Below are 26571 nucleotides of genomic sequence, written 5' to 3' on the forward strand. Positions count from 1 at the left end.
ATTTTTGGTATGCTCTAGTCTACTTTTAATACTTTCAAGGGAGGTTTTGACTTCCTGTATTATAGTCTTCATCTCTAACAGGTGCATTTGATTCTTTTTTATAGTATGAATTTCCTCTCTTAGGTCTTGCAAGAATTTCCTCACCTCTTGGAGCTCCTCAGCTTCTTTCTGCTGCCTCTTTGACAGTTCTTTGTCTCTCTTTTCTTTGGTCTCTGTGAGCTTTGTCACCATGAAAATTCTAAATTCTTTATCTGACATTCCCATGAATTTCATCATACTGTCTGAGGATGAGGAGTTATCCTTTTTCCTTGGAGGAGAGGTATTTTCTTGTTTTTCCATGTTTCTTTTAACCTGTAGTGATTTCTAGTCACCTGATGGATGGTGTGTTTCTCCCTAATTCTTGAAGTTCAATCTGACTATTCAGAGGCCTGCAGGAGGAGGTGATATACAATCTCTCTTCCATTTTGTTTTCACTCTTTGTGCATCAGAATCAGTGGGAATAGAGGAAAATTCTGACCCTAATCATATTCAGATGTTTAGATTCTATTCACTTGGATCTGTCTAGACATTTAGTGTGTAGGAGCCGAGAAGCCAACGAATAAAGATGAAGAAAAAACTTTAGATTTTATTATTATATTTTTTGGATGGAGACAGCAAGAAATCACCCCCCAGGGGGATGGCCATGCTGTAATCCCTTCTCCTCCATTCTCCTCTCAGGATCTTGGGCACGCACGCACACATGCCCAGCTCGAGTTTTGTTTTAAGCCACTGGGTCTGGGATGCAAACCGCAGTGGACCACATGGGAGTCCAGTGACATAGCCATTACGCTAACTGCTGGCCCCTAGATTTTAATTTGAAAAAGTAAAAATTGAACGTAATATTTCACAGCTGAAGTTCAGGATCCATGTGAAGATGGGCTTAGATATGTGCCTTTCCTAAATGGAATTGGGGAAGGTGCAATTAGCACAGTAAAGAAGGGGTTTGAGAGCCCAGAAAATACTTTACCTTAAAAAAAATTTAAATTAAAAAAAGTTAAAAGACACAGTGAGAGAAAGAGAGACAGAGCGAGAAAGGGAGAAAAGGAGACAAGAAGCACTACCCACTATAAATGAGTGTGAAAGGGGAAGTCTCAGAAGAAAATCTTTATTTCAAGTCCCTGAAAGCAATATTTCACAGCTGAAGTTCTGGATCCATGTGTAGATAGGCCTGGATTTGTGCCTTTCCTAAATGCAAAAAGTATTCATTTTTTAACCAAGTAAAATTTTGAACATATGCCATAGAAGAGAAATTAGTTCAATTATATCCATAACTTCAGTTCCATAATACTTGAGATTCTTTGACTTTTACTTCATACATTCCTTTTTTCTTTGCTATCTTATTTTAAAGCAAAGTCTCTATGTCATTTGCAGTATGGCTCTTTAAAAATATGTAGTTTTGGAAAAAGCGAATGGTGTAATGGTTACATTGCTGGACTCCCACATAGCCGACTGTGGTTTGAGTCCTGGACACTGCGACTTAAAAGTCATACTGGATGCATATGCGTGCATGTATGTCCAAAATCCCAAGATGAGAATGGAGGAGAAGGGATTGCAGTTTGGCCATCTCCTTCCAGGGAGGGGGTAATTTCTTACTTTCTCTCTCTCTTTCTCTCTCTCTCTCTTTCTCTCTGCTTCTCTGGTGAATGCTTGCACCCTGAAGCAAAAACCTCTCTCTTAAAAATAAAATGCATTTTTGGGGGTCAGCAGATGGCATAGTGCTTATGACACTGGACTCCCATATGGCCAGGGGTGCTTCAAGTCCCGGATCCAGTGGCTTGAAACTCAGGCAGGGGTGTGTGTGTGTGGTGTGCGCCCAAAATCCTAGGAGGAGAATAAAGGAGAAGGGATTGCAGTGTGGCCTTCTTCCCTGGGAGTTGACTTCTCACTTTCCCTCTCACTGTCTCTGTCTCTCTTTCTCTCTCTCTGGCATGCACATGTACCCTAAAGAAAAAATGTCAATAACAACAACAAAATATATATACACACACACATATATATATGTGTATATGTATATATATACACACACATATATATGTACATATATATGTATGTATATATAGTTTTGGGGGGGCCAGCAGGTGGTTTGAAGGAAGGTTAAGGTGCTAGATCCCACATGGCCAACTACATGGTTTAAGTCCTGGATTTAGTGACTTGAAAATTACACTAGGCGTGTGTGTATGCATTCCCAAAATTCTGAGAGGAGACTAAAGGAGAATGGATCCTGGCATGGCCATCCCCCCCTGGGGGGTAATTTCTCACTTTCCCAAGTACTATCTCTTTCACTGTCTCTGGTGAGTGCACCTGTCCTTTCCTTAATATCTGTAAAATACCTTTCTCTTTAGGAATTTTGGTTGACTTGTCTCAATTTGGGTTCATCATTCACACAGCAGTTTGTAGCTATGTCTCCCACTCCACCTTTCTCTTTTCTCTCTTTTTTTTTAATGCAGTTCATTTTCTTGTCCCCCAAATCTCACATTCTGATTTTGTCTGTTGATTCTGTATGGCCTCCTTTAAACTGTTTCTCTACCCTGCACAGCCTGTAAATGGGAGTAAGGCTTGACTAGATTCAAATTCGACTCCTCTTGTCACAATATTTCATATACCTACGAGCCACACGTAGTGCTGTGTGCTTCCTACTGCATGACGACAGGACAGACAGTGCCGCGTTCCCACTTCAGCGATTCGAGGACGCATCAGTGGACTCGGGCAGTAACAGCAGCAGCCTTTTGTCTAATGGTTTCATCTCCATGCTCGACTGCTGCCTATTTCAGTTACATCATTAGAGGCTTGAAAAATTGTACTTTTCTAATTCTATTATTACTTCCACATTTATAAACTGTTCTCCTGTAAAGACATTTCCCATATGAAATAAAGCTTTAGGCTCACCCTGAAATATGGTTTCTATGAGAAAAAAATGGATACATGTTTAATTACTTTTTTGTTTTCAATTGCCAATTTTAGAATAAGGAGCTAGAGTCCTGGTTTCTTTTCTCCATGAAGTAGTTCACATGAGTTTTTTTTTTTTTTTTCATTAAAATGTATTTTTAATAATGACATTTTTTTCACTTCTAGAAGTTTCAGATTAATCTGGTGTTTCTTGATGGTATAGAATTCATTGCTTACATTTTAAATTGCCTTTTTTACTTAAACATGTTGAACATTTAAACTTATTTTATATTCTGTACCTGAGAAGATCTTGGGGTTTTAATTCTACTGTTTTCTGCTTGTATTGTCTCTTTTCCATGGTGCTTAATTTCCTTTTATGCTTTAAAGAACTATGAGTCATGTTTGGCATTTGAAGGAATCCTGTTAAGCTTGAGTCGTGGGGTCAATCCTCCAGAGAGGACTTGCCCTGGGCTATTCTAGGCACCATGGTGCACTCCCCACCCAGGACCGCTTGAAGCCCATGTACCAGGTTTCCTGTGCCATACAAGGAGTATGAAATTTGAACCACATACTCGGGATGAAATTCACACGCTACGCCACAGGACAGCCTTGCAGTCAGTGGGTGCCCTGATTGGTTTACACCTCTGTGCATTGTGATACATGTAGCACCCTTCCTCTACCTGTGTGAATATAGGCACTTTGTTACAAAGTTTAACAGGTGAGTTTTTTTCTCTCTAACCAGAGTCCAAGCTGAGACTGACAAATGTTTTTGTCCCACTTTATCAATAGGCAGATGTTATTAATATTTTTATCTAGCCTACCCTTTAACTCAGGGTGAACACACTGCATGTCTTGGATTTATGTGTGAGGTCTCAGTTCCAATTTCTCACTTTGCTAGCACTTAAGGCATTGTCTCTAGTCTACAGGCAGCTGTTACCCCAAAGTCTCTGGGTTAGATTAGCTCTCCTACCTCCTTACCCCTAGGGCAGGGGTCAGTATCTCAACTGGCTTATCAGTGCTCCCTCACTCCCAAAACAAAGGATTTCCCTTAAATCTTGTAAGTTCAACTATTTAAAAGAATGTGTGCATTATATCTAGGAATTTTCAATCAAATGTTTTCAGAATCTCTAGTCTGTCTTATGGCTGGATACACACACGTGTACCGACACAGTTCCAGTGTGACTCAGTCAACACTCCGATGGAAGTAAACACCTGGTGCTGTTGAAGTTCAGAGAGCCAAGATGGTCTGCTTAGCATGCAGGGCCCAGAAGGCTTCACTGAGGAGACAGTGTTTAGGCTCAGCCTTGTGACTAAAATCCCAGAAATACAGTTATTTCTTCTTTGGCAAAAGAGATGATGAGGGAGATTCAATTTATTCTGTGCCATCATAGTGTGTTAAATATCCCCAACCCCTCCAAAAACATGACAAATCCTCTGTATTCCACCTCTGTCTGTCTCTTGTTTGGTGCCAGGGAACTGAGCTGTGTATCAGTTTGCTACAAGAGGGGCCAGATAGCTGGCCAGCAGAAAATGTGCAGCAGATCTTGCTCTTGCTCAGAGCCGTGTGGGTATAATATCATCTTTTGATGTCTCTTCTGGGGAAGAGAGAGAAAAGAAGCCCTTCAAATGAGCTCCGTCTGGTCAAACTGGTTGAAACCCCAGTATGCAAGTCTCCTACCCAGTCAGCACTGCACAGCCTGCCTGTGGGGGTTCTGAAGCGCTGCTCAGTATCTTTGGATGAGAACTTAGGAAATGTCACTCTTTGGGACTCCCCAGGATCTCCCCTATGCTGTTTTGAGTACCTTGCTGGACAGATAAGAATGAGCAACTCAAGAAGCCCATCTTTGCCCAGAGGAGGAAGCATTTCTGTTCAAATATATGTGTATAAAGATCCCAAAATGTTTCCTTTGTTTCATAAACAACAGGAAAAAAACTTACTTCGGTAAAAAATGAGAGTGTCATTAACATCATGTCCTTCATTATCCAATTATGGCAACAACGCATGTAAATTCTAACCTGGCAAATATCACTTAATTCTCTTACATAGTATGGATCCTAGCCCAAGGTTTAGAAGGCAAGCTTGGCTTCTCTGAACACTATCCATAGCTAGTGCTGAACGTTCTTCTGGAAAACATGAAGAAGTAGTCTGACTATACTCATATGAGTCAGTCAGTGGAGAATATTTTGTTTGTTTCTTTTAAAGAAAAACAAAAGTGACATGACTGTGAACTTAATTAAAGTTGTTTGTAATGATTTAATTAGATTTACAGCACTGTGCATATTCATTCTGGCCAGGGACCTTTCTGTTTTCTTAAAGGATTTGTAGGCAGAGATCTCATGTGCTTTGCAATTTTACCTAATCCTTAATTTCATCTCCTGATGAGGTGAAGCCAAGCATCATCGTGTTCAGGTAATTGCTCTATCAAATGGCTTAATTGTGCATTCAACAGAACTGACAACAAGAAGGTTATTCTTCCTAATGTGTTTTTAACAAAAGCACTAACTAATTACATGGCATTCTACTCAGGGCATTTGAGAAAAAGAAATGAAAATCTATTCTTCAAATCTTGGTTAAATGCATGTTTGCATATAGAACATAGAAATAAGTGGTAAAATAATTAGTTGAATTGCTTCCTTCTGCTCTAACTTCACGGCTAATCTGCATGCTGAAGTAGTCGGTATAAATTCTGTGGATGTATTTTCACCATGGACGGCGTTTGAACATCTGTGCTTTCTGAAAATGTCACAATAACCGTTTTGCCTGAAAGTTTATCCTCGGGAGCCAAAAAGATTGTGTTATTTTGGCATGTTCTAAGAAGAAATAAATGCTGAAAAGAACTGAGGACAGATGTGCCCCATGATCAGAACAAAATATTAAAGCATTAGACCAAATGGTTTAAAAGAATTCTGAATTAAAATGACACTGGATCTACCTTATTTTAGATAAACTTTCTCTGTAACTAGATAACATGTCTAGTATAAAAACTTGTCTCATCGTTTGGCACAGCCTCAGTGGTCCAGGGAGTAACATATTGATCTGTGGTGCTGAAAGCCACATGGTTGGTCATGAGTTTGGATTCCAAGTTTACCTGACACATGCAGGTATACGGTCTCAAGTTCCTCACTTCTAGAGGACTGGGGAAGGGATAGTGGTGTGATGAGATTGTGTCAAATGTGTCCATGTCTGCGTGTGTGTGTGTGTCATTCATGCACATGTACACAATCTTGAGTACCTTCTAATGAATGGAATAAAATACACAAACAACAGCCATGGCCTAGCCATGATGGCACAGCGGTGTTGTGCTACTCTGTAGTACTGGAGGTCACATGAAAAATCAGGATTTGGTTCCCAAGTTAGTCTGTACTTGGCCAGGCGTGCACATGTACACATGCAATCCTAGCTGAAGGGGAAGGCCCGGGTGTGAGAACTTATTGATGGTGTTGTGCTTTTCTTTCTTTCTCTCTCATAAAAGAAATAAACAAATTTACACAAAAAATTACTTATCTTTACACCTATCATTCCAGAAACACAGCATGGCTTACTACGTTCTTAGTGGTTCAAACTACTGTTATTACTTAAAACCTTTAATGACAGTAGGCATATTTGATATTTTGAAAGGTGACTGCAATACACTACTTTTTAATTTTCATTCAGTCCAGTGTATGCCTTTCCCTCCTTGTTCATAGCGAAGGGTGGGGTGAAGAGGTTCATGTGACCAGAGTTGATCAATCGTAGAACCACATCAGCCTGGACATAGTATTTGATTAAGGGATAGGCGTGTAAGTCAAAGGGAGTCAATGGGAATCCTTCCCTGAGATTGAAACCAACACTGGAAAATATCTTTGGTGTTTCCAGGCTGGTAGCAAGTGAATCTGCAGCTGTCAAAATCCATATACTCTGCTGAAGGGAATGAAGCCAGCCAGAAATAAACAAAGATGAGAGAGAGAAGGAACTGGAGTGTCAACACTGAATTTTCCCTTTTTAATCTGAAGCCTGGCTATCCCCCAACATACTTTCTAGCCTCGTATGTCAGTGAAGATTTTTTAGGTTTAAGCTCAGTTTAAGTTTCTGTCACTAAAATTCAAAAGCATCTTGATGATACAGCTGGTGTTTCCCATTACTTCTCTGATGACTTTTCACTCATGAGTCATGCGGAACAGGGTTCAAATCTCACCAGCTGCACAGACCTTGAAAAAGTTTTAAGCTTCAGTTTTCTCATCTTTACATTGAGGCTATAATGGTACCCAGCTCATAGGTTTGTGTGAGAATTAGACGAAATAAGACAGAAAATAAAGTAGTGGTATGGCACTTAACAATGCCATGGTACTTAACACATGCCCCAATAATTAACTATTTTTTCTGTTATGATTATTGTTATTATTATTCTGTAAATATTACTGTTACAGCAACTGCTAGATAACCCCAACAGCTACTCTGTCCTTCCTTTAGTAATATATCTTTCAAATTTTGGCTGGGCACATAGCTGTTTAGAGTTAAAATGACATTTCCTGGCCTCCCTTACAAACAGCTTGGTACGGCCCTGTTATTAAGTTCTAGCTAACAGGATCTGAACAAAAGTGCCGCTGGTGACTTCTGGACTGTGCCCTCTTTCTCCTGGCTGCGGGGAGCAGACACAGAAGCTTGCCAATTGCAATGATTAAAAATGAGAGATTCACTAGAAGAACCCTGGACATCAACAGTCCAAAGGCTGCTTCTCTTGGCATTGTTTATATGAGAGAGAAACAAAACTTGATCCCATTTAAGTCTCTGTTTGATTTGGGTCTGTTACAACCGCCAGACCCTAGATCCTAACTAATGCACAATCTGTATTTTTAAATATTATTCATATTTGCTCCTTCCAAAAGCTTTGTCAAGGAGAAAGGGGATGATTATGACAAAAGTAGAGCAAGAACTTTATTCAAACTAATAACTGAGGGTTTTCACACTATGTAAGCTAGCTTTCATTATCAAAGGATATCTGGTGGCTCCAGACTAAGGGCTGCAAGAGGGAGAGATTGAAAACGAATGAAGCCTGAGGTGAAAAGGCAAAGTTCAGGTATCTGCGAAGGAGGAGTTATCTCCAAATCTAAAACAGTTTAATGTGTAAAAGCAAAATTGCTTAGAGTGGGCTAGATGCAATGAGTATTTCTCTGGTCATGTAACTTCTGTTTTTGACCTTTTCTAAGCAAAAGAAAAATCATAATAATAAAATCAACTACCCAAATTCCTTAGACTGTCAGTGTCCACTGTGACCTATTTACACATGACATGGTTCTTCTCCTACCACCCATGAACACGGCTTGACAAAGTTAGGAATTTTAGCCTCCTCCACCCTCAACACACACCCCCTGGTGCTATGCAGATGGGAGCACCCAATGGCTTGCCTAATTGCCACTGAAGCTGTTCCTCTTACACTTGGTGCCATTGCTATTGTCACTGTGCTCCTGCTGCTAAGGCACAAAATGTGCAAATGCAAGCCTTCCACCTTCGGTCTCCAATAATTTTATTTTCTGCTTAGTCAGAAGCAAGGCCCTCACCAGTGAGCCACTTCTAAATGAAGACAATTTTCAACCTGCACATCCTCTGGAGGCAGGCATCTTCCAAAATATCCCTGAAAATACTTATACCTGAAACCTGCTTAAAAGCCAAGAAGAGCAGCCACACATAAAAAGCCCCCATGCCTGGCATGGTCACAGGGCCCTGGAAGTCTGGGAGATTGAGAAGACGTACCATGCTTGGGCCATGTGAGATATCTCACAAGCCACATCCTCGATCTGCTCTAATCCTCAGAATAGTCTGTCCCCGGGAGATGTTGGCCTGCAGAGACTCCGCCTGCCAAGGACTTCAAACATGACCTTTTCCTGGCAGCAATGTTGAAGACTATTAAGATGCCTCTGAGAAAATAATCTATTCTACCGAGACAATGTGCTAAAGAAACGCTCCCCACCTCTCCCGCACGTGTGCACACTCAGCGCAGAAGAGAAACATTTTCTTCCACAGCAGTTCTTACTCTGCATCTCTTTTCTGTGTCTAGACATAAATGAGCCATTTGCTAATTGTTTAACAGCGATTAAGGAAGAAAACATGGAGGGTGGGAGAGAGGCGGGGCGTCAGAGCAGATGGGTGTCTGCCTGCTTGTTTCCAATTGCCAACAGCCTGCTGAGGCTGGAAAACAGGACTGGCTCTCTAGGGCCCGACAGTGCTGGGTGAAACCCCTCCCCAGAGGACAGCCCAAGGTCTGGGCTTCTGCCTGAGAAATGAGCAACCACTGCCCTGACATCTGAACTCTGGCCACGTGGGTGCAGATTGCACAAGTCTATGAAGTCCTCAAAGGAAGCTGGCAGTGAGACTTCAGGAGGGCCAGAACACTGCTCCAGGCATTTCCCTCCCTCCTTGCCCCCTGCTCCTTTCGGAGCTTCCAGGACTCCAGATCCCTCCTATTTTCCAAAAACAGCATCTCCTTGGAGGGAGAAAACCCAAGATAGAACACACATATGAAGCTTGGACTAGCCAGGTCTAGGCAGCAGCATCAGTAGTCCTCTTCTTACCGACAGCATGCAAAGCTGACAGCCAGGACCCTGGTAAGCTTTCCTCTCTCTATGCAGATAACAACAAAGAAAGAAAAGGGATTTAGAGATGATGGGTTCCCAGACGGTCCGAGGCGAAGCCATGAAACCGTTGGCAAGAGAATTTATAGGTCCAGCCAGTATGAAGACAGAGAAAAGATGTCCTTCTGCTAGGCTCAGAACTGAAATGATTTTCTATATTTGAAATCAAACACTGGCTATAACTTCCTAAATACCTCTCTAGACTGTTTTTTATCCATCTTTGTAACCACTATGCAAGTCCAGTCCTTACTCACCCCACACCCAGATGATTTCAGTAGATTCTTCAAAGTTACCCTGCCACCAGTCCTGTCTTGACCACTCCCACCCTCCAGCTACCACAAGCAAATTCAAAATATGCACCCAATGCTCTGAGTCCTGCCTTTTACATGTGGTTTTCAAGGGCCTCAAAATATGGCCCTTGACTGCTTGCCTAGCCTCATTTCTATAGCTGGTTAGCCTCTGTCCCCACTCCACACGTGGTCTAGTCATACTGACACTGTCACGAGTTCCTCCAAAGTGTCATGCTTTCTTTCACCTCTTCACCCTCCTCTTCTCTCTTTCAGTGAGTTGTATTCCCTTCCATATTCCACCACTCCCGCTCACTCTGAAACTTTATACTTATTTTTTTTATCTTATTTTTTTTATTTTTTTTATACATTAACATATTTATTGCCTTCAATTGTATACATTTTCAACAGAGTGAGGCATAGTTTATATACTTATGATCTCAAGCGAAACATCATTTTTTCTAAGAAGGCTAATTACACCTCCGAACTCATTGAGGTGGCCCTGTCCTGTGCCCCTGCAGCACCTGGAATGTCACTTATCTAAAACACACACACACTTTATTTAGGTTTTAAAATTTATGTGTATAGAGGTCTTTCTCCCACTTTTATCTAATCACTTCCTTTCTACCCTCCCTGGAGAACCATTTTTATTTTCTTGCTCCCCACCATCACCCCTTGGGGTGGGCCAGCAATCTAACCCTGGCCTCCCGTGGGCCCTCAACCTGCCGAGTAGCAGGGTCTACAAGTAAGCACTACCTCGGCTGGGCCTAAGTGTCAATTCTAATCAGAGGAAGTTTGCTTTCAGTGTGCCTACCATCCTTGAAAGTTCCATGAAAACTGAAGTGTTGTATTTTGTCCTTTGCCAGATTCCTAGTAATTAGCACAATGCATGGCACAGAGTAAGAAAGAACACGATAAACATTTATAGAACTTCTGAGCTACTTCAGTACTCCTGGCTAGAAGAATGTGCCATCAGGGATAGTTAAGAAATGAGCAGGGTAATAAGCCATATCTATTTCTCTATGTCCTGCCTCTCTATTTGTTCTCTTGCTATCTTTCTCTATCCTCTTCTCTTCACCTCCCCCATTCTTCACCTCTTCGCCTGCCCCATTCCACACTGTCCTATTCTCGTTAAGTACCTTCACTGCTATTATGTCCTCCAATTTTTCGCTCTCTACCATAGAGTGCGGATAGTCGGTATATATTGAGTGGATACATACAATATCTTTCTTTCATAGCCTGGCTTACTTTACTCAGCAATAGATCCTCCATATCTGACCACTTTCTATCAAATGCCGAGGTCTTGTTATTTTTTCTGGATTGGTCTGAGAAGTATTTCATGATGAGTAAAGTCTTTTTATAAGCAAAATGAGAAATAGTGACTGACTGTTTTAAAAAATAATTCGAATAATAATAATAATTGGGAAAATCATAGAAAAGGTATTGAATGTTGAAGTGGGGAAATTAATGTCTCTGTATTGACTGACATGCATGGCATTCCCTTTTGAAAAAGCAATGTAATACACTGTAAAGTTATATGTAATCCAATGTAATATAAAGAAGATTATGATGATAATAAAAATAAAAAATAAAATTAAAATAAAAGAAAAGAAATGAGCAGGGTGAGCTGTACCAACTGGAAGCCAAGTCAAGGGTCAGAGTCTCCGTCACACTCTCCAATCAGCTGCAGTGTCGGCCTTCAACTTGTCAGCTCCCAGCAGTGCCCTTCTGTTCCTCATCTGTTAGGAGTATGCTTTACAGAGTCTGAATAAACATTTATTGCCGTGGAATATGTCTCTTCAGCCTAAGACTGTGCGGTTTTGTTCACTTTATCTTTGATCTAGGGACAGTCAGAGAGTTCTGAGTGATATCCTTGATGTCCAGACAGTGGAAAAAATCTCCCACAGACAGCAGCTCCTAAACACATCCCCGGTTCCAGGTGTCTCTGGCTATTCTGAGCCCAGAACAGAGGCAAAGCCTGTTTGATGTGACCCAAGGACAGACACCCAGCAACACAGATGCACTGGTACTCAGGCTTCTTCCTTCTGCTCCCTATCAAACCCATGAACATTAAGACCCATCTTTAAGGGATAAACAATTTGCCCAAAAAGTTGCAGTTATTATTGTGGGGTATGTACTTCCGTGGTGGTGACAGGACTAGTGCGGCTACGTATTTTTGCCAAAATTAATTTTTATGAGTTTCATTTAATGACAGAAAATAACCTCTAGTTACACATGCATCTTGGTCTCATCTGTTATTTGTTTCCTGAAGCTAATAATAACAAAATAAGTTATTAATTTCATGGGATAGGAAGGCATTTGTTCAATAATAGTTAACTCATTTATTCATATTAATTGAGCACCTACTGGTGTTCCCCAGTGCTTTTAAAATTTTTTTTTCAATTTGCTATAGGGAATGTATGCTCACAAATGAGCAAGAGCCAGAGAGAGAGAGAGAGAGAGAGAGAGAGAAAGCTGACAGGTCCGGAACTTGAACCACAGTCAGCCGTGTAGGAGTCCAGTGCCTTCACCACCATACCACCTGCTGGCCCCCTCCGGCGCTTTTACTTTGAGGCTAAAATGTCTTTTTGAACCTCAGTCACCAAGTGGCAATACATGTAAGGGTAATAACTAAAATACTCTAGTGGTAAACCCAACCAGATTCAACTATCTCCCTTGGAAGAAAGCCTCACTGAACAGCACAGGGGTTTAGAATTGTCCTGTTTTAGGTCTTGAGCAACCAACACATGGCTTCTGGAAGAATCCCATTGTTCTGTTAGGTTAAGAAAGGGAAAGCACAACTGTCAAGTTTACATAAAACAGACAACAGGGGTGTTAACACCACATGCAACCTGCACACCATTTCCACTGCAGTGCAGCCCGTCCCACCACCTCCTCTCCTTTAATTCCATAACGAAGCAGTGGGCCACCAATGTCCACGTGACTGTGCATGTCAAACTCTGCCACTTGCCTTGTCTCTTTGGGCTTCAATATACTCCATCTGGAGTCTACAATGTCTGGTAGGAAGGATTCAGGCCTCTTCTATTACCCTAGGAAAAGAGTTGAGATGGTCCAGGAGGCTGAGAACTCAGGCAGGCAGGCAGGCGCAGGAATTCAAAGACACTAAAAGAACAGCAGAATGCAGCCAGCCAAGTCTTTTGAGGGCTCTGCCCAGGAGTATATAGGGGTTACTCCTATTTGAATGTATCAGAAGTCATCGCCAAGGGGTCTTCTGAATCCTAATTCTGTCTCTTAACTGAGCTATTTAGCTACACCAGAAGCAGGCAACTTCCCTACATATGAAGAAAAAAAAAAAAAAACAAGGCAACTTTCCTGCCCAGACAGCTGGGGGCTATGAGCTGCAAACATTTCCAGAGGCATTCCCTGGGCAACTGACAGCATTTCAAGCCACCATGGGTCTGACAGGCTGCCACTGCTCCTTGCAGCATGGGGATCATGGGGAGCTGCACTTGGGGCTCTGTGTGTAAGAGGCAAAGATGAGCAGGCAGGTTTTTGTTGGGGTCTGATATGGAATATGCCCATTGCCCACACAGCCCTGATCATGCTCTGACATCTCATGGCTCACCTCCAGGCTCAGGCTTAGGATCTGTTTACTCCAGAGCTGGAAGAATAATTTGAAAAGCACAAACTGGATCTTTGCACAGAGACCAGCATTGCAAAGGCCTGCCAAGGCTCTGCCGGAGCCCCAGGCTGGGTGTTCAGCAAAGTCAACTGGTCCGTGATGGCAGCGACTGCTTTTTCTCAGTCACTACGCACACTTCATCCCACGTACCGAATCCAGGAATCTCTCCATCCCTTCTCAGAGTCCTCACTGTTCCTCTCTTGTCAGTTACACTGACTGTGCATCCACTAGGCACCGTGCCCCATGTCCCTGGAGGGTGATGCCGGACGCTGTCTCTGCCTCTAAGATATCATATCTTAAGTCAATCACGATAGAGTATCCCACAGCCTGGAATTTCCTGACCATCTTCTCAAATTCCAGGCTGGGTAAATTGCCTCTGTTAGAATGCTCTAGATATCCGGGACCAGCAATGGCACAATGGTTATGTTGCTGGACTCCCATGTACTTGACTGCAGTTCGAGTCCCAGACCCAGCAGCTTAAAACATAGGCCAGGTGATGCATCTGTATATCCAAAATTCCAGAGAGGAGAATGAAGGAGAAAGGATTGCAGTATGGCCATCCCACATTGGGGTGATTTCTCACTTTCTGTCTCTCTGTCTCTCCAGCAAGAGAACAAAAATCTCTCTTAAAAAAAAAGAAAAAAAAAAAAGAATGTTCTTGATATCCTCCTTCTCCCTGTCATCTACATGCCTCTCACTTCACCAGGAAAGCCACATGGGCATCTAGTTCTTCAGACACCTCTGCTGACCTGTGCTATTTTCTCAATCCGGAACATTCTGTCGCTCTGCTGTCAGTTTAAAGAACACATCCTCAGAGAGACCTTCTTCCTCTCCAAAGCAGGTGTCCCTCCAGCTCTCCTTTTCTTAGCACCACACTTTGTAGCAGGGTGGATTCTTTTGTTTGGTCACTTATTTCCGTCTCCCCCACCGACCAGCTTGTCACCTCCCAGTGAGCGGGACTGGCTCTGTTTTGCTCTCCACTACCCCCACGCTGTGTTTTGCACAGTAACTAGAATAATGGTAAGTGTTCCATAAATGGGTGCTGAGCAAATGAATGAACCATCCGTCCTATGATACCTGAACTTGGAATAAGAAGGGAACAGACTGCAGGGCTTTGTCAGGAACAATAAAGAGTCTAAGCACGAGGCTGGCAGGTGGCATGGTGGTTAAGGGCACTGGACTCCCACATGGCTGATCGCGAGTCCTGGACAGGGCAGCTTGCTTGCTCTCTCTCTCTAGACAAAATGGTCCCTCTTTGGTCAAATTAAAATAAATAAAGATAAATAAAATAACTTATTAAAAAAGAGTCTAAACTTCCTTCTAGCAAGCAAGAGGGAAACCATTCAAGCATTTAACACAGGGGAGACACAGAGATATTTTACTACAGAATGTCTTCCCTCTTTTTTTTAAAGAATATGTGCACTCTGAGACTGGCGCGGGACCATTTTGTCTATTTAGGACTTTCCCATAAGGTGCATGCACTCAGAGGGGAGAGACAGAAAGAAGGAAAGTAAGAAATCACCCAGGGTTGGGGGAATGGCCACACACCAAGCCCCTCTCCTCCATTCTCCTCTTGGGGTTTTGGGTGTGGGTGTGCATGATTTTTAAGGCACCAGGTCCGAGACTCATACCGTAATAGCCATGTGGGAGTCCAGTCCTTCAACCACCATGCCACCTGCTGGCCCCTCCCCTCTTGTTATGTGGAAAAGGTGAGAAAAGGGGTAGACTAAAGCTGAGGTTTATTAGGAGGTGCCTATGAAAACAGAAGTTCTCACTACTCCAAGTGTGGTCTATAGCCAGCAGCACCACTATCAGCTGGGAACATTAGAAATGCAGAATCCCAGGCCCCACCTCACAGCTGCCATATCTGTATCTGTGCTGAAGCAGGATGCCCAGGGACTGTTTACATGCCTCAACCTGAGGCCTCATGAAACGCAATGACAGCCCTTTCTGTCTGGGAAAGGAGGTAGACAGGCTTCATCAGTGATCCCTACAGACCTGCTATTCTAGAATGTTTGGGGTGTCAGAAGCAAGCCCGGTTACTGTGAACTATCTCAAACTCTGATTCTATTAGGAGTGAAGGAGAGAACAGGAATAGTGAATTGAGCTGAACGGAGGTAGCCCAGGACTATTTAGCCAGGGTGACCGTGGGCAGGGCATATCTTGCGTGCAAGAGGTAAGGATTACTGACTCTGACCATGAATAAGTCTACTTTTTGCCTCCCTCTATAAGTTTCCCCAGCACCTCTTACAGTGCCTAACATATAAGAAGAACTCAGAAGATATTTATTGACTAAACACAAGGACTAATCAAGCAGTGATTATGCTACTGAGGTCCTGAAGCAGAGTGTATGAGTCTGAGCATAAGCCACCCATGCCTCCTAGATTCCTGGTTTGTGAAACACATTTCTCTTGGGACCAGCAGAGAGTGTAATGGCTAAGTTGCTAGACTCCCATGTAGTCGACCGTGGTTCGAGTCCCAGATCCAGTGGCTTAAACTCATGCTGGGCATGTGTGCGGGCGTGCCCAAGATCCCAAGAGGAGAATGGAGGAGAAGGGATTGCGGCGGGGGGCCATCCCCCCCGGGGGGGGGGGGGGGAAAGAGAAAAGAAGGGATTGTAGTGTGGCCATTCCCCCTGGTGGGTGATTTCTCACTTTCTGTCTCTTTTTGCCGAGCGTATGTTCCCTATAGCATAAACCTCTCAAAAAAATAAAATAAAATAAAAAGAAATACATTTCTCCTTATCACCTTATCAGGAAAATGTGAAATCTGGGAGGACAAGCTCTACTTTCAGAGAATAAAAATATATGACTGCACATCACAGAATCACTAAGGAAGAGTGGCCACAGCCTGGAAATAACCCAGCCAAGTCTGGGAACCACAGACAGTGAGAATCCTACCGGGCTTGTAGACTCTCCATGGTGTGATAGAGAGCAGAAGCCACCAACATCGCCCCCATCAATAATGATGGGGAAAGACAGAGAGGGCCTAGCAGAGGCCCAAGAACCATGTGGCCATGTGGCCATGTGGCCAGGAGTGACCAGAGAAGGCCCAAGAACCATGTGGCCATGTGGCCAGGAGTGACCAGAGTTTCTCCTGCAGCAACTCTGTTTAGTCCTAGACTCCATTCTGCAAGTGAAATCTCACACAGAGAAACAAGAAGACAGATGAAAGCAGTGTAGCTTCAGCTAGAGGAGACAGGAGAGTCTGACCTGGTGTTCCCCCGCCCCCCACAACTTACAGAGTACTCTGGGACACACGCCTGCACCCCTGTGCTTCATGTCTACTGCATGGTCAGACCCTAAGAGGTGCTTAGTTTCTATTTGTTAGAGAAGAAAATAAATAAGCAAGCACTTGTTGACTCTGTGGATTCCCTTTCTTTAATTCATTCTCTGGCTAAATGTGCCCATTCTCAAACACCATTGGACAACCTTATCCCAAGGGGAGTGTTTGACACTCTAAGAACAGATGCTCACTTTCTTCCTCCATCTCACAACCCCTACCTGTCCGCAAACCTAGGATCAGAGTCTGGATAAAATGCCCCTTCTCTGTGAAGTTTTTCTTCTTTTCTCCATTGGGAAGAAACAGATCCACTTTACTCTGGCCCTTTTTTCTAGAAATCATTCTCTTCTTGTTGGTTTGACTTAAAATGACCAGTGGTCATGCTTGGCCCTGTCCCATTAGACTGAAAGCTTTTGGGCCTCCCTGAGAAAAGAACAGAACCTTTTCTGGGTCCTGTGCAGCACCAGATACATTTCAGGTGTACATTTAAATGTGGATTAAACGGACCTGACATCATGCCCTTTCCTTTCATTGCACTGTCCCAATCCTCCCTCACGAGTTTGTTTCCATCAGTTGAACCACACGACTTGCATTTTTGAATAGCTGGCTGCCTCACCTTCTCTGGACAGCTTGTCTAGATTATCTTCAGCATCATACTCCCAGAGCCACCCTTTCTCTTAGCCCTTGACCAGTATAGTTACATATGACAAAGTGCTTCAATCTTGTTTGTTTCTGTGGTCAGAGAGAGTCTCTGAGTCGGTCCAGATGGTCACTTCTCAAGGGCAAGGCCTGGAATGCACCAAGCATCACAGGTCCCAGTTTGGGGGATTTATCAAAACCAAGCAGAGTTTTCTGGACTATAAAAAGATAACAAAGGAGACCAACCTTGGATGTATAGGTGTGGCCATCGGAGCCACAGACCATGGCTGACTGTGCCACAGGACAGGGCTTGCACTTGACCAAATTCGAAGATCCAACCCAGTGTTTGTGGGCCACGGTCCCCTTCTTTTGCCTAAGGATAGAAAAAGGGGGATAAGTTAGGTGAAGCTCTGGTCCCCTAAGTCTTTCCTCTAGACTCCCAGAATGAAAGGGCAAATAAGCAAATAAAAAGCAAGTCAACTAGGCAAGACATTCTAAAGACCCTTACAGGACACTTTCATTTGTTCCAAATCATTGAGAGAGGCAGGAGATTTTGTCCCAAAAGCCTAGACTCTACCCACCAGATGGGCCAAGGAAAACAATGTAGACATTAAACATGCAGTAAAATGTTACTTATCGATATGGAAAGGCATCAGCAACACATTTTTAAAAACTTAAAATGAGAGGGACCAGCAGATGACATAATGGTTACATCACAGGACTCCTATGTAATAGACCACGGTTCAAGTCCCAGACCCAGCAACTTAAAAAACTCTCATCAGGCGTGCATGCTCAAAATCCCAAGAGGAGAATGGAGAAGAAGGGACTGTGGCATGGCCATCCCCCCTGGCAGGTAATTTCTCACTTTTTGTCCATCTCTCCAGCGATTGCATGTGCCCTATAGCAAAAATCTTTTTCTAAAAATTTTTTAAAATAAAAAAAATATTAAAATGAAAGAATGTATCTTCATTGGCCTCAATACTGGGTGCAGCATATCACATATGTCCAGAGAACAGCACCCCAACAGCTGGAGCTGATGGGCAGCCTTTTGCATGAATGACACACAGTCAACTAACTCAGTAAGCAGTTTAGATAAAATGCATTTCCAAACACAACCGAAAGACTTTATCACAGCTGTAGAAAACTATCTGCAGATACATTTTAAAGCAATTTTTGTCCAGATTTGGTTTGCCATTTGATAGAGGCTCTGAGGTGATGTCACTTTCAACTGGTGTAATAATCAGAATTTCATTCCAACTCAAGCTTCCCCCCTTTCTAACCTTTGTCATAACAATAAATGGTGCTATTAGGATGCCTTATGTCCATGGGAGGAACCCCATCACTGTATCATAAACCATCAGAATAAAGGCCTGTAGTCGCTGTTACCCTTCCTCTCTTAGCCAAAGCCACTCCCCCAGTAAAGCATTTCGAGTGATTCCCATGGCCACAGTACCAAGACCAAGCCAAGCATCTCTGGGATTGTCCATTAATCAGGCAATTATTATGCTCTTGAAATGTTTTGCACTGGCAGTTCTGCCTGGTAGTTAGTGTTTAGGCTCTAGTAGAAGACAAGATCAAATTGCAGCTCTGTCACTTACTCACTGCGTGACCTTGGCAGGCTATTTTAATCCTGCACATCTGCTTCCTCACACACAGAAGGGTGAAAATAGAATCCATTCCAAGAGGGTATTATGAAGATTACATGAACCAATGTATATGGTGTATGCAGTTTATTGCTTGCAAAATAAGCAATACAAATGGTAGGCATTAGGTGTTTGGGAAAGTCATGATGTGTTTTCCTATGTTTTTCTATGCAAAAATGTGTCATGACTTTCCTAATGACCCAATATTATTACAATTATTATTATTTTCCCCATAGATGAGAGTATAGGGAATGAAATTACCATTGAAATGTGACTTAATCCTCAGGCGCTAGGTTTGGAATGGCATTTAAAAGAATTTGTGGGACCAAAAGAAGGAAATATTTTCTACCACGTGTGGAATGAATCTCTAAGCCCTCAGAAATTAGAGTTTGGAGTCTGAGGTAACCTACCTTCTTCCAAATGAAAAAAATAAACAAAGCAAGGAAGACTGACCATTTTGATCCTTATAACTACCCCCAAACCTGCCCTAGCAATGTGGGGAAGAAGTAAGAGGAGAAGATCTGTTTGGAAACGACCTTTGAGGGTGCCATCATAGAGGATCAACACATACACACAGCACAGCCCTTGGAGCCTCTGGGGATCCCAGGCTCAACAGGCCATAGTCCTGAGATTATCTGACCAGAGAATCAGAGAGGAATGTCTTATGAGGGTCCTTTGAGATCACCTGGTTCAATGTGATTTTTTTTTTTTTTTTAAGATTTTTGCCATAGAGTACATGTGCTCTCTGGAGAGAGACTGAAAGAGAGGGGAAGTGATAAATCACCCTCCAGGGGAGATGGCCATACCCTCATCCCTTCTCCTTCACTCTCCTTTTGGAAGAGTGTGCCCAGTATGTTTCTCAAGTCATCTAGTCCAAGACTTGAACCATACACTTGGCCACATGGGATCCAGAGCTTTAACTTTCACACCACCTTCTGGTCCCCAGTGTGATCATTTTGCAAGTGAAGATACTGTAGTCCAGAGAGAGGAAGAGTCTTGCCTAAAGTCATGGAAGTGACTGATGGCCAGGCCTGAGACGGCATTCATACAGCTGCAGAGGGTCCCCAGGGAGGAATCACTCTTCTTCAGCCCATCTAAGTCCAGCCTAGATTGCTAGCCTAAATGTGTCTATTACTGGTGGTCCTCTCTCCAATGCCTCCCTGCCTCCACAGTAGCTACCCAGTTAGCCTGTCTCTCTGTCTGGAATAAACAAATACATATCATTTGCATTTCTAAATCACATGGACGGGAGGTCCCTCTTATCCTTTACCTAACACACTTCATTCTTTCAAGATTTGTTCTGGAAGACTGGCAAAGGGACAGCGGGTGGGACTCCATGCAGTAGGTGAGCAGGCTGTCAGCATGGGGTTAATCTCAGGGTACGTGATTCGTTCAACAGAATAACACACATTTATCATCATTCACACAGCAGATTGTCTGACACTGATAATGAATCAGCAAATGCAGAAAGGAGTTCTGGCTTCTGGAGGCCCATCTCCTGGGTCAGTCCCCCGTGTGCATGCCCATGACTGAAACAGTTCTTGCTATGAGTTCTCAGAAAGGGGCAATAAAGTCTGCTGGAGCAGACATAACCATGTGCAATGAGCTTAGCCACGGCAGGGGAGGGAGAAATGAGACCCTGTGCTACTGCCTGGTATAACCTGGATGCTCAAGATACACCTGTGGAGCCAGGAGGTAGTGTAAGGGCAATTCAGCTGGACCCAGATGGGACAGGCCTTGAGTTTGGATTCTAAGACTTGGCTGAGTGTTCTGTGCATGTACACGCATGTCCATGATCTGGGCTAGCTGAGACTGGGGGCAGATTGCAGTGTGAAGATTCTGCTATATGGTCACCTTCCTCCTTCCCTCCCTCCCTCCCTCTCTCTCTCTCTCTCTCTCTCTTGTAGAAACAAACTAACTACTGGGACTGGCAGGTGGCATGGTGGTTAAGGCACTGGATTTTTTTTTTCTTTTCCTATTGGGAGGGTAGCTCCCTATGTGTGACCACTGTGGTGGTTACTCAGCAGTTAATCACAAAATGACAGAATGTCAAGAGCAGAACATATCTTAAAACTAATCCAATCGTACAACTTTATTTTATAAATGAAGACTTAGAGACACAGAAGAATTCTTGCCCAGCATCACACGGAACTATTGCAAAGTTATATTATAAATATTTGTTGAATGAAAGTTGCTCAGGAAATCACTGTACTAATCTGGGGCCTTTCAAATTCCCTATTTTGGCAACTGTACTTTCATCACTAGGATTGTTTTATAAATAGAGCTCCTTTGAAGAGCTGTCCCCAGCTCCACACTGGCAGAGGAGTAAGCTCAGAATACCACCTATCAGATGGTCATGGATCATACCCAGATAGAACTACCAGTGACTTCTTCCAGGATGCCTTGGGTACAAAGGCCAAGCTATTCTGAATTTTACAAGTTCTAATGAAACGAGTATATCTATTAGATTGGGGCAAATGCAAGGGTTTCTTACCTCAGTGAGGTAGGTCTCTAGTGGAGATGGTACCCAAACCTACAGTCTCTGTCCAGAATCTAAGTATATGAATGTATATACAAGTATACACACACCTAAGGATATATAACTTTCCTAACTACTGTGGATTTCAATTCCCACAATTCAGTACAAATCATAAAAAATAACCCAGTCAAGGCAAGAGACTAAGATTTCTGATTCAAGATATTTCAATTTTTGAGTCAATGAAGAGTAAAATCTGATGAAGATGTCTTGATGGGATTGCTCTGCACAGTGTCACAGACATTCATCAACTGGGGTGACACAAGCAATTTAGTCTGGGAGGCAGGTCCCATCAGCCTTCCCAACTAAGCCCCAACTCCATCACAGCCTGGCTAGAGCTGAGGGCAGCCATGCTTCCTTCAAGCTGATGTCGCTGCACAGGAAATCCCAACCTTAAAATCCTCCATGATGGAGAGAAGAAAATCAGCAGATCACTGGCATTTCTTATTCCCTTCTTTCCAGCTGCTTATTCTTGATCTTTTTAAAAAGTCTACCAATATTTCCAGCATTTATATTTTTGAAGTAGAGAGATGATTCTTTATTTTTAAGATTTTACTTTATTATTATTATTATTTTAATTTTCTATAGGGCACATACACTCAATAGAGACAAAGAAAGGGGAAAAGTGAGAAAGTAAGCCACCAGGTCCAGGATTTGAACCACAGTTAACCATGTAGGAGTCCAGTGCTTTAACCACCTTACCATCTTACCACCTTCTGGCCACAGAGTGATGATTCTTAAATACAAATGTCAGCATATGACTCTCATGCTTAAAACCTTCATCTTTCTCCCACCTTCTAGGACATAGCCTAAATGTTGACTTTTGGTACAAAACAGCCCCAATCTACCTTTACAGGCTCACTGCATGCTCTGCTCCCCTTCCAACACACATATACATGTGCACACACACACACACAAACACACATGCACATGAACCACGACCTCAAAATTTTTGCTTCAATTGCTCTAAGCTGTCTCTCAGAGCCCAGCAAGGAACTTTGTCTCTGTACTATTATACAGGCTTTTTCTTCATCTGAACAAATCTTCATTCCTATCTACATTTCTCCCTTTCATCCTGTTTTCTTCCACATCAAGCTCAAATATTACCTTTTCAGGAAGCCTCCCAGAACCCCTTCAGGGTGCACTCATATTCAATCATGGCTCTATGATCACTCCTGTCCAGGCTTTCCAACTAGTTTTCAAGCAAACATTTTGATTGACTTGGCCAAATATGAAAAGGTTAGCATTATTCCAACAAGCCATGGGAAACACCTTGGCTGAAAGCCAGGTAGATCCCTTCTCTTCCCTGTCTCCATAAATTTCCCCAATATTCAGGTCTATTGATTCTATCTCTAACCAGCCATATCCACCAATTACATGCCTCTTCCATGGAAATTCAAGTCTACAGAACTTGGCAAATCCTGTTTATCTTCATAGTAAATGTCTATTCCTTGTGTAAGTTTCAAGTCAATTGCCTTCTGCTAAGTGTTCTCTGACCCTGTGACCTGCACCCCAAGTAGTTAACCAATGTTCTTGTTGGACATGGTTCCAATATCGCACCTTGTTCAGACCCAAATATGACATTCACTATAGTGTGAAGAATCAGAGTATTTTTTGTTTGTGAGTGTGTCTCTATTTCTCAATACACTATGAATTCTTCAAGGGCAGTGACTGAATCTTCTTAATCATGTTTGTTCTCCTTATACTTAGAAACAGGGTTGACCCTTGCTCATGGACTTTCATAGTGAATAAGTGAATGTATAAATTGGAACCTTTAGAAACTTCTTTTATTTCTGGAAATTATTAGCAATAACAAGAAGACAAAACTAGCATGTTGGTTTAAGTAACAAGAATTCAATGGGTTCTTATTTTCAAAAGTCCTAATTCACACTAAAAAAATTAATGAAAAACAAAACAACAAAGTCTAGAAACAACTGAGAAGTGGGTAGAGGGAGTTCTGCTATGCCTCAAAGGGATGAAGGATCCCCACACTCTAGAAGTCAGACTGTTCCAAAGCTTTAGGAGGACTGCAGATATAATGTTTTCAAATTGCCAAAAAATAGTACTCTTGGGGCTAGCAGGTGGTATAGTGATGAAGGTGTTGGACGCTCACATAGCCAATCACATTTTGAATTCCCAACCTGGTGGCTTGAAATACGCTGGATGTGTGTGCACGCATGCCCGAAATGTCAAGAGGAGAATGGAGAAGAAGGGACTGCAGCATGGCCACTCCACTGGGAGGGTGATTTCTCACTCTCTTTACCTCTCTCTCTCTCCATCTCTCCAGTGAACACATGTGCTTTATAGCAAAAATTTCTCTTAAAAAATACAGTAATCTTTAGAATGTTAAAGTGAGAACTCAGAATACCCAAGAATTTTCAAAAGTTGTTGAAATAATCAATTTGTCTATATTTTCACAATATTTTAATTTTCTCAATAAGAAGTATTGTTTAGTAGTATTTATAAAGAAATGTGACCTAAAGTGAAGATGCAAACACTAGAAACTGCCAGCTAACATTACTCTGTAGTACTCAAACGAGACAACATTTGGACCTGTAACAAGCTAACTGAGCTGCCCCTTATCAGGTGCTGATACTGTCAATGTATAATTTACTATACTCTAAAACTATCTTTTGGAACACTACTCAGAAGACTTCTATAAAATATACTGTGCAAATAAATCTATAATTATTCACTCTATTTACAAGAACAATTCACCATGGCAGACAGGACTACCATAAAATGGCAATAGCTACAAGCAACACCTACTCCAAGATGCTCCTATCCCAGTTCCTGGATTAACTCCTATCCCAGTTAACCTTCAACTTCCTGTGTCAGTGTTTCTTGTTCTGGCTTTTAACTGAATCTACTCCTCCCACTCAGATATCCCCACTCTCACTAATTAATGAAATTCAGCAATGTGGATCAAAATGTTTAATGATGGCAGTGAGGAAACAAGTGGTGACTGCTAAGAATACATGCAATTGTTTACTTTGCTCTTCCAGCCATTGACAAAGGGCTGTTCCTTTGGTACACTGTGCTTTCTCTACCATGTTTGCACAACTTTAAACTGAACTGTCTTATTCTGCATATGAATGGCTGGTGGAGAATTAAAGCAGTTCTAGGTAATAAATAATAGCCTCAGCCCTCCATTGATTTGTGTGACTATCACATGCCAGTCAATGCTCTAAATGCATGTCCCTGATTCTTTGCACATGACAGATCTTTGAGAGTCAATGCTACTAGCATCTCCATTTTTACAGGTGGTAAAACTGAGGCTTACGTATCCAGTTCTAGTCCCAGTCACTAAAACTAGCTGTCTATTCTATCTTTGTTCTCTCAACAGTCCTCCAAGAAAGACCTGTCAGTTCAGAGACATGAAAAACCCACCCTAGAGAATGATCCTTTTCCAGTAATAACAATATTTGTTTGTAGGCACCAAAGGATTACATCCATTTTGTTTTCATGTTAATATCAAACTGTCCATTCAAAAATAAGATTGAATGTGTTTGCAAAATCAAAACTAATTGCTTCAAAAGCAGGGATGGAAGATACTTAGATAGACTGCTCTGTGGCTATTTTGAACCACAGACGAAATAATGAATGTTAATTGAAATGAAAAACATGTTAACCATTGAAATAATCTGTCATGTAAAATGATGCTATAATTCCTCTGTTGTTAGGGTTATTTGAGTCATTATACTAAGTCATAAAATTATACAGGAAGAGCATAATGGCCTGTGTCATTTACAAAAGCAGCTCTGATGAAAGAGACAGGCTCCCACGTGAGATATTCTCCATCCTGATATACATGAGCTCGGGGTCTCCTTCCTTTTCAAAATGAAGACAGCTCCTAACATGAAATCCTGTCCAAAGAGGATGCAATTTTCCTAACAAGGCAAAGAAAACTGTAGAAAGAGAGTGATTATCATATGCCTGGGAGTGTCCCACGTGCTACTAGGCACTGGGTGGTGCAAAAGACATGACTATTTACAGAAAAAAAAAAGAAAAGAAAAAAATTATAACAGCAGCTAAACATTTATTGGGGACTTGCTGCTGCTGATACTAACACTATTACTATTATTCTACCAATAACTAACATAACATGGGTTGAGCTCTTGTAACATTCCAGGTTTTTATTTATTTTTTTAAGAGAGATTTTTGCTATAGGGTGTGTGGGCTCGCCAAAGAGACAGGCAGGGGGTAGGGGGGGATGGCCACACCACAATCCCTTCTCCTCCATTTGTCCCTCAGGATTTGAGACATGCACATGCACCTGGCTTGAGTTTTAAGCTGCTAGGTCTGGGACTCAAACCATGGTCAACTATGTGGAAGCCCAGTGATGTAATTAATCATTATGCATCTGTTGGTCCCTCCACGCACTGTTTTAAGCACTTTGCATGGACTGTCTCATTTATTCTTCCCAACCAGCCCAAGAGGGAGAAAAGTTATGGCAGAGCATGGGAAGCTGTTAGGGGTAGGTAATTAGGGAGCTTTCAGACAAGGCAGACCTGGAGATAGAAAGAACCCATACCTACAAGATGAGTCCCAGGCACCTGGGGGAAGGACATCCAATTTATTCAAGCTGGGAGGTCAACCACAGGATAACCAGCATCCTTATGAGACTTCACTCTATCTTGGTTGGCACAAGTAAGAAGGGTGAGGGTCACAATGCATCAAGACTCAGACATATCAGGAAAGACAGGCAGGCCCCAGAATAAGCAGAGAGCTTCCAAACCAGACATAAGAGCTAGGTTTCTAAAGCACCTTTACACACATTTTTTCTTTAGAATTATTTTATTAAATCATAAATGTACAACAACTTCTTAACTCTACACGTGCACTTAAATTGTTTAAAGGAAAAACTTGTCTTATTACACCATAATCCTGGCTAATAGCTTTTCAAAACTTAAGAGAAAAATCTTAAAAAAAGGTTTCACATGTCACCTGAAACTTACAAATTTAATATTATCAAAGAAGGAATGCTTCTACACTCTTACAAAGACC

The 26571-nt window shown here is 42.3% G+C and overlaps 1 protein-coding gene across 1 annotated transcript in view; it reads right to left on the reverse strand.

Moving 5' to 3' along the window:
• SPOCK1 (SPARC (osteonectin), cwcv and kazal like domains proteoglycan 1) overlaps window positions 1-26571 on the reverse strand; it is a 603884-nt gene that overhangs the window by 133320 nt on the left and 443993 nt on the right. The window contains 1 exon segment of the mRNA XM_014592244.2: window positions 17632-17758. Coding sequence (XP_014447730.2) covers window positions 17632-17758 — 127 coding nt within the window.

Source organism: Tupaia chinensis, unplaced genomic scaffold, assembly GCF_000334495.1.
Source record: "Tupaia chinensis unplaced genomic scaffold, TupChi_1.0 Scaffold000672_1, whole genome shotgun sequence".
Lineage (NCBI taxonomy): Eukaryota > Metazoa > Chordata > Mammalia > Scandentia > Tupaiidae > Tupaia > Tupaia belangeri.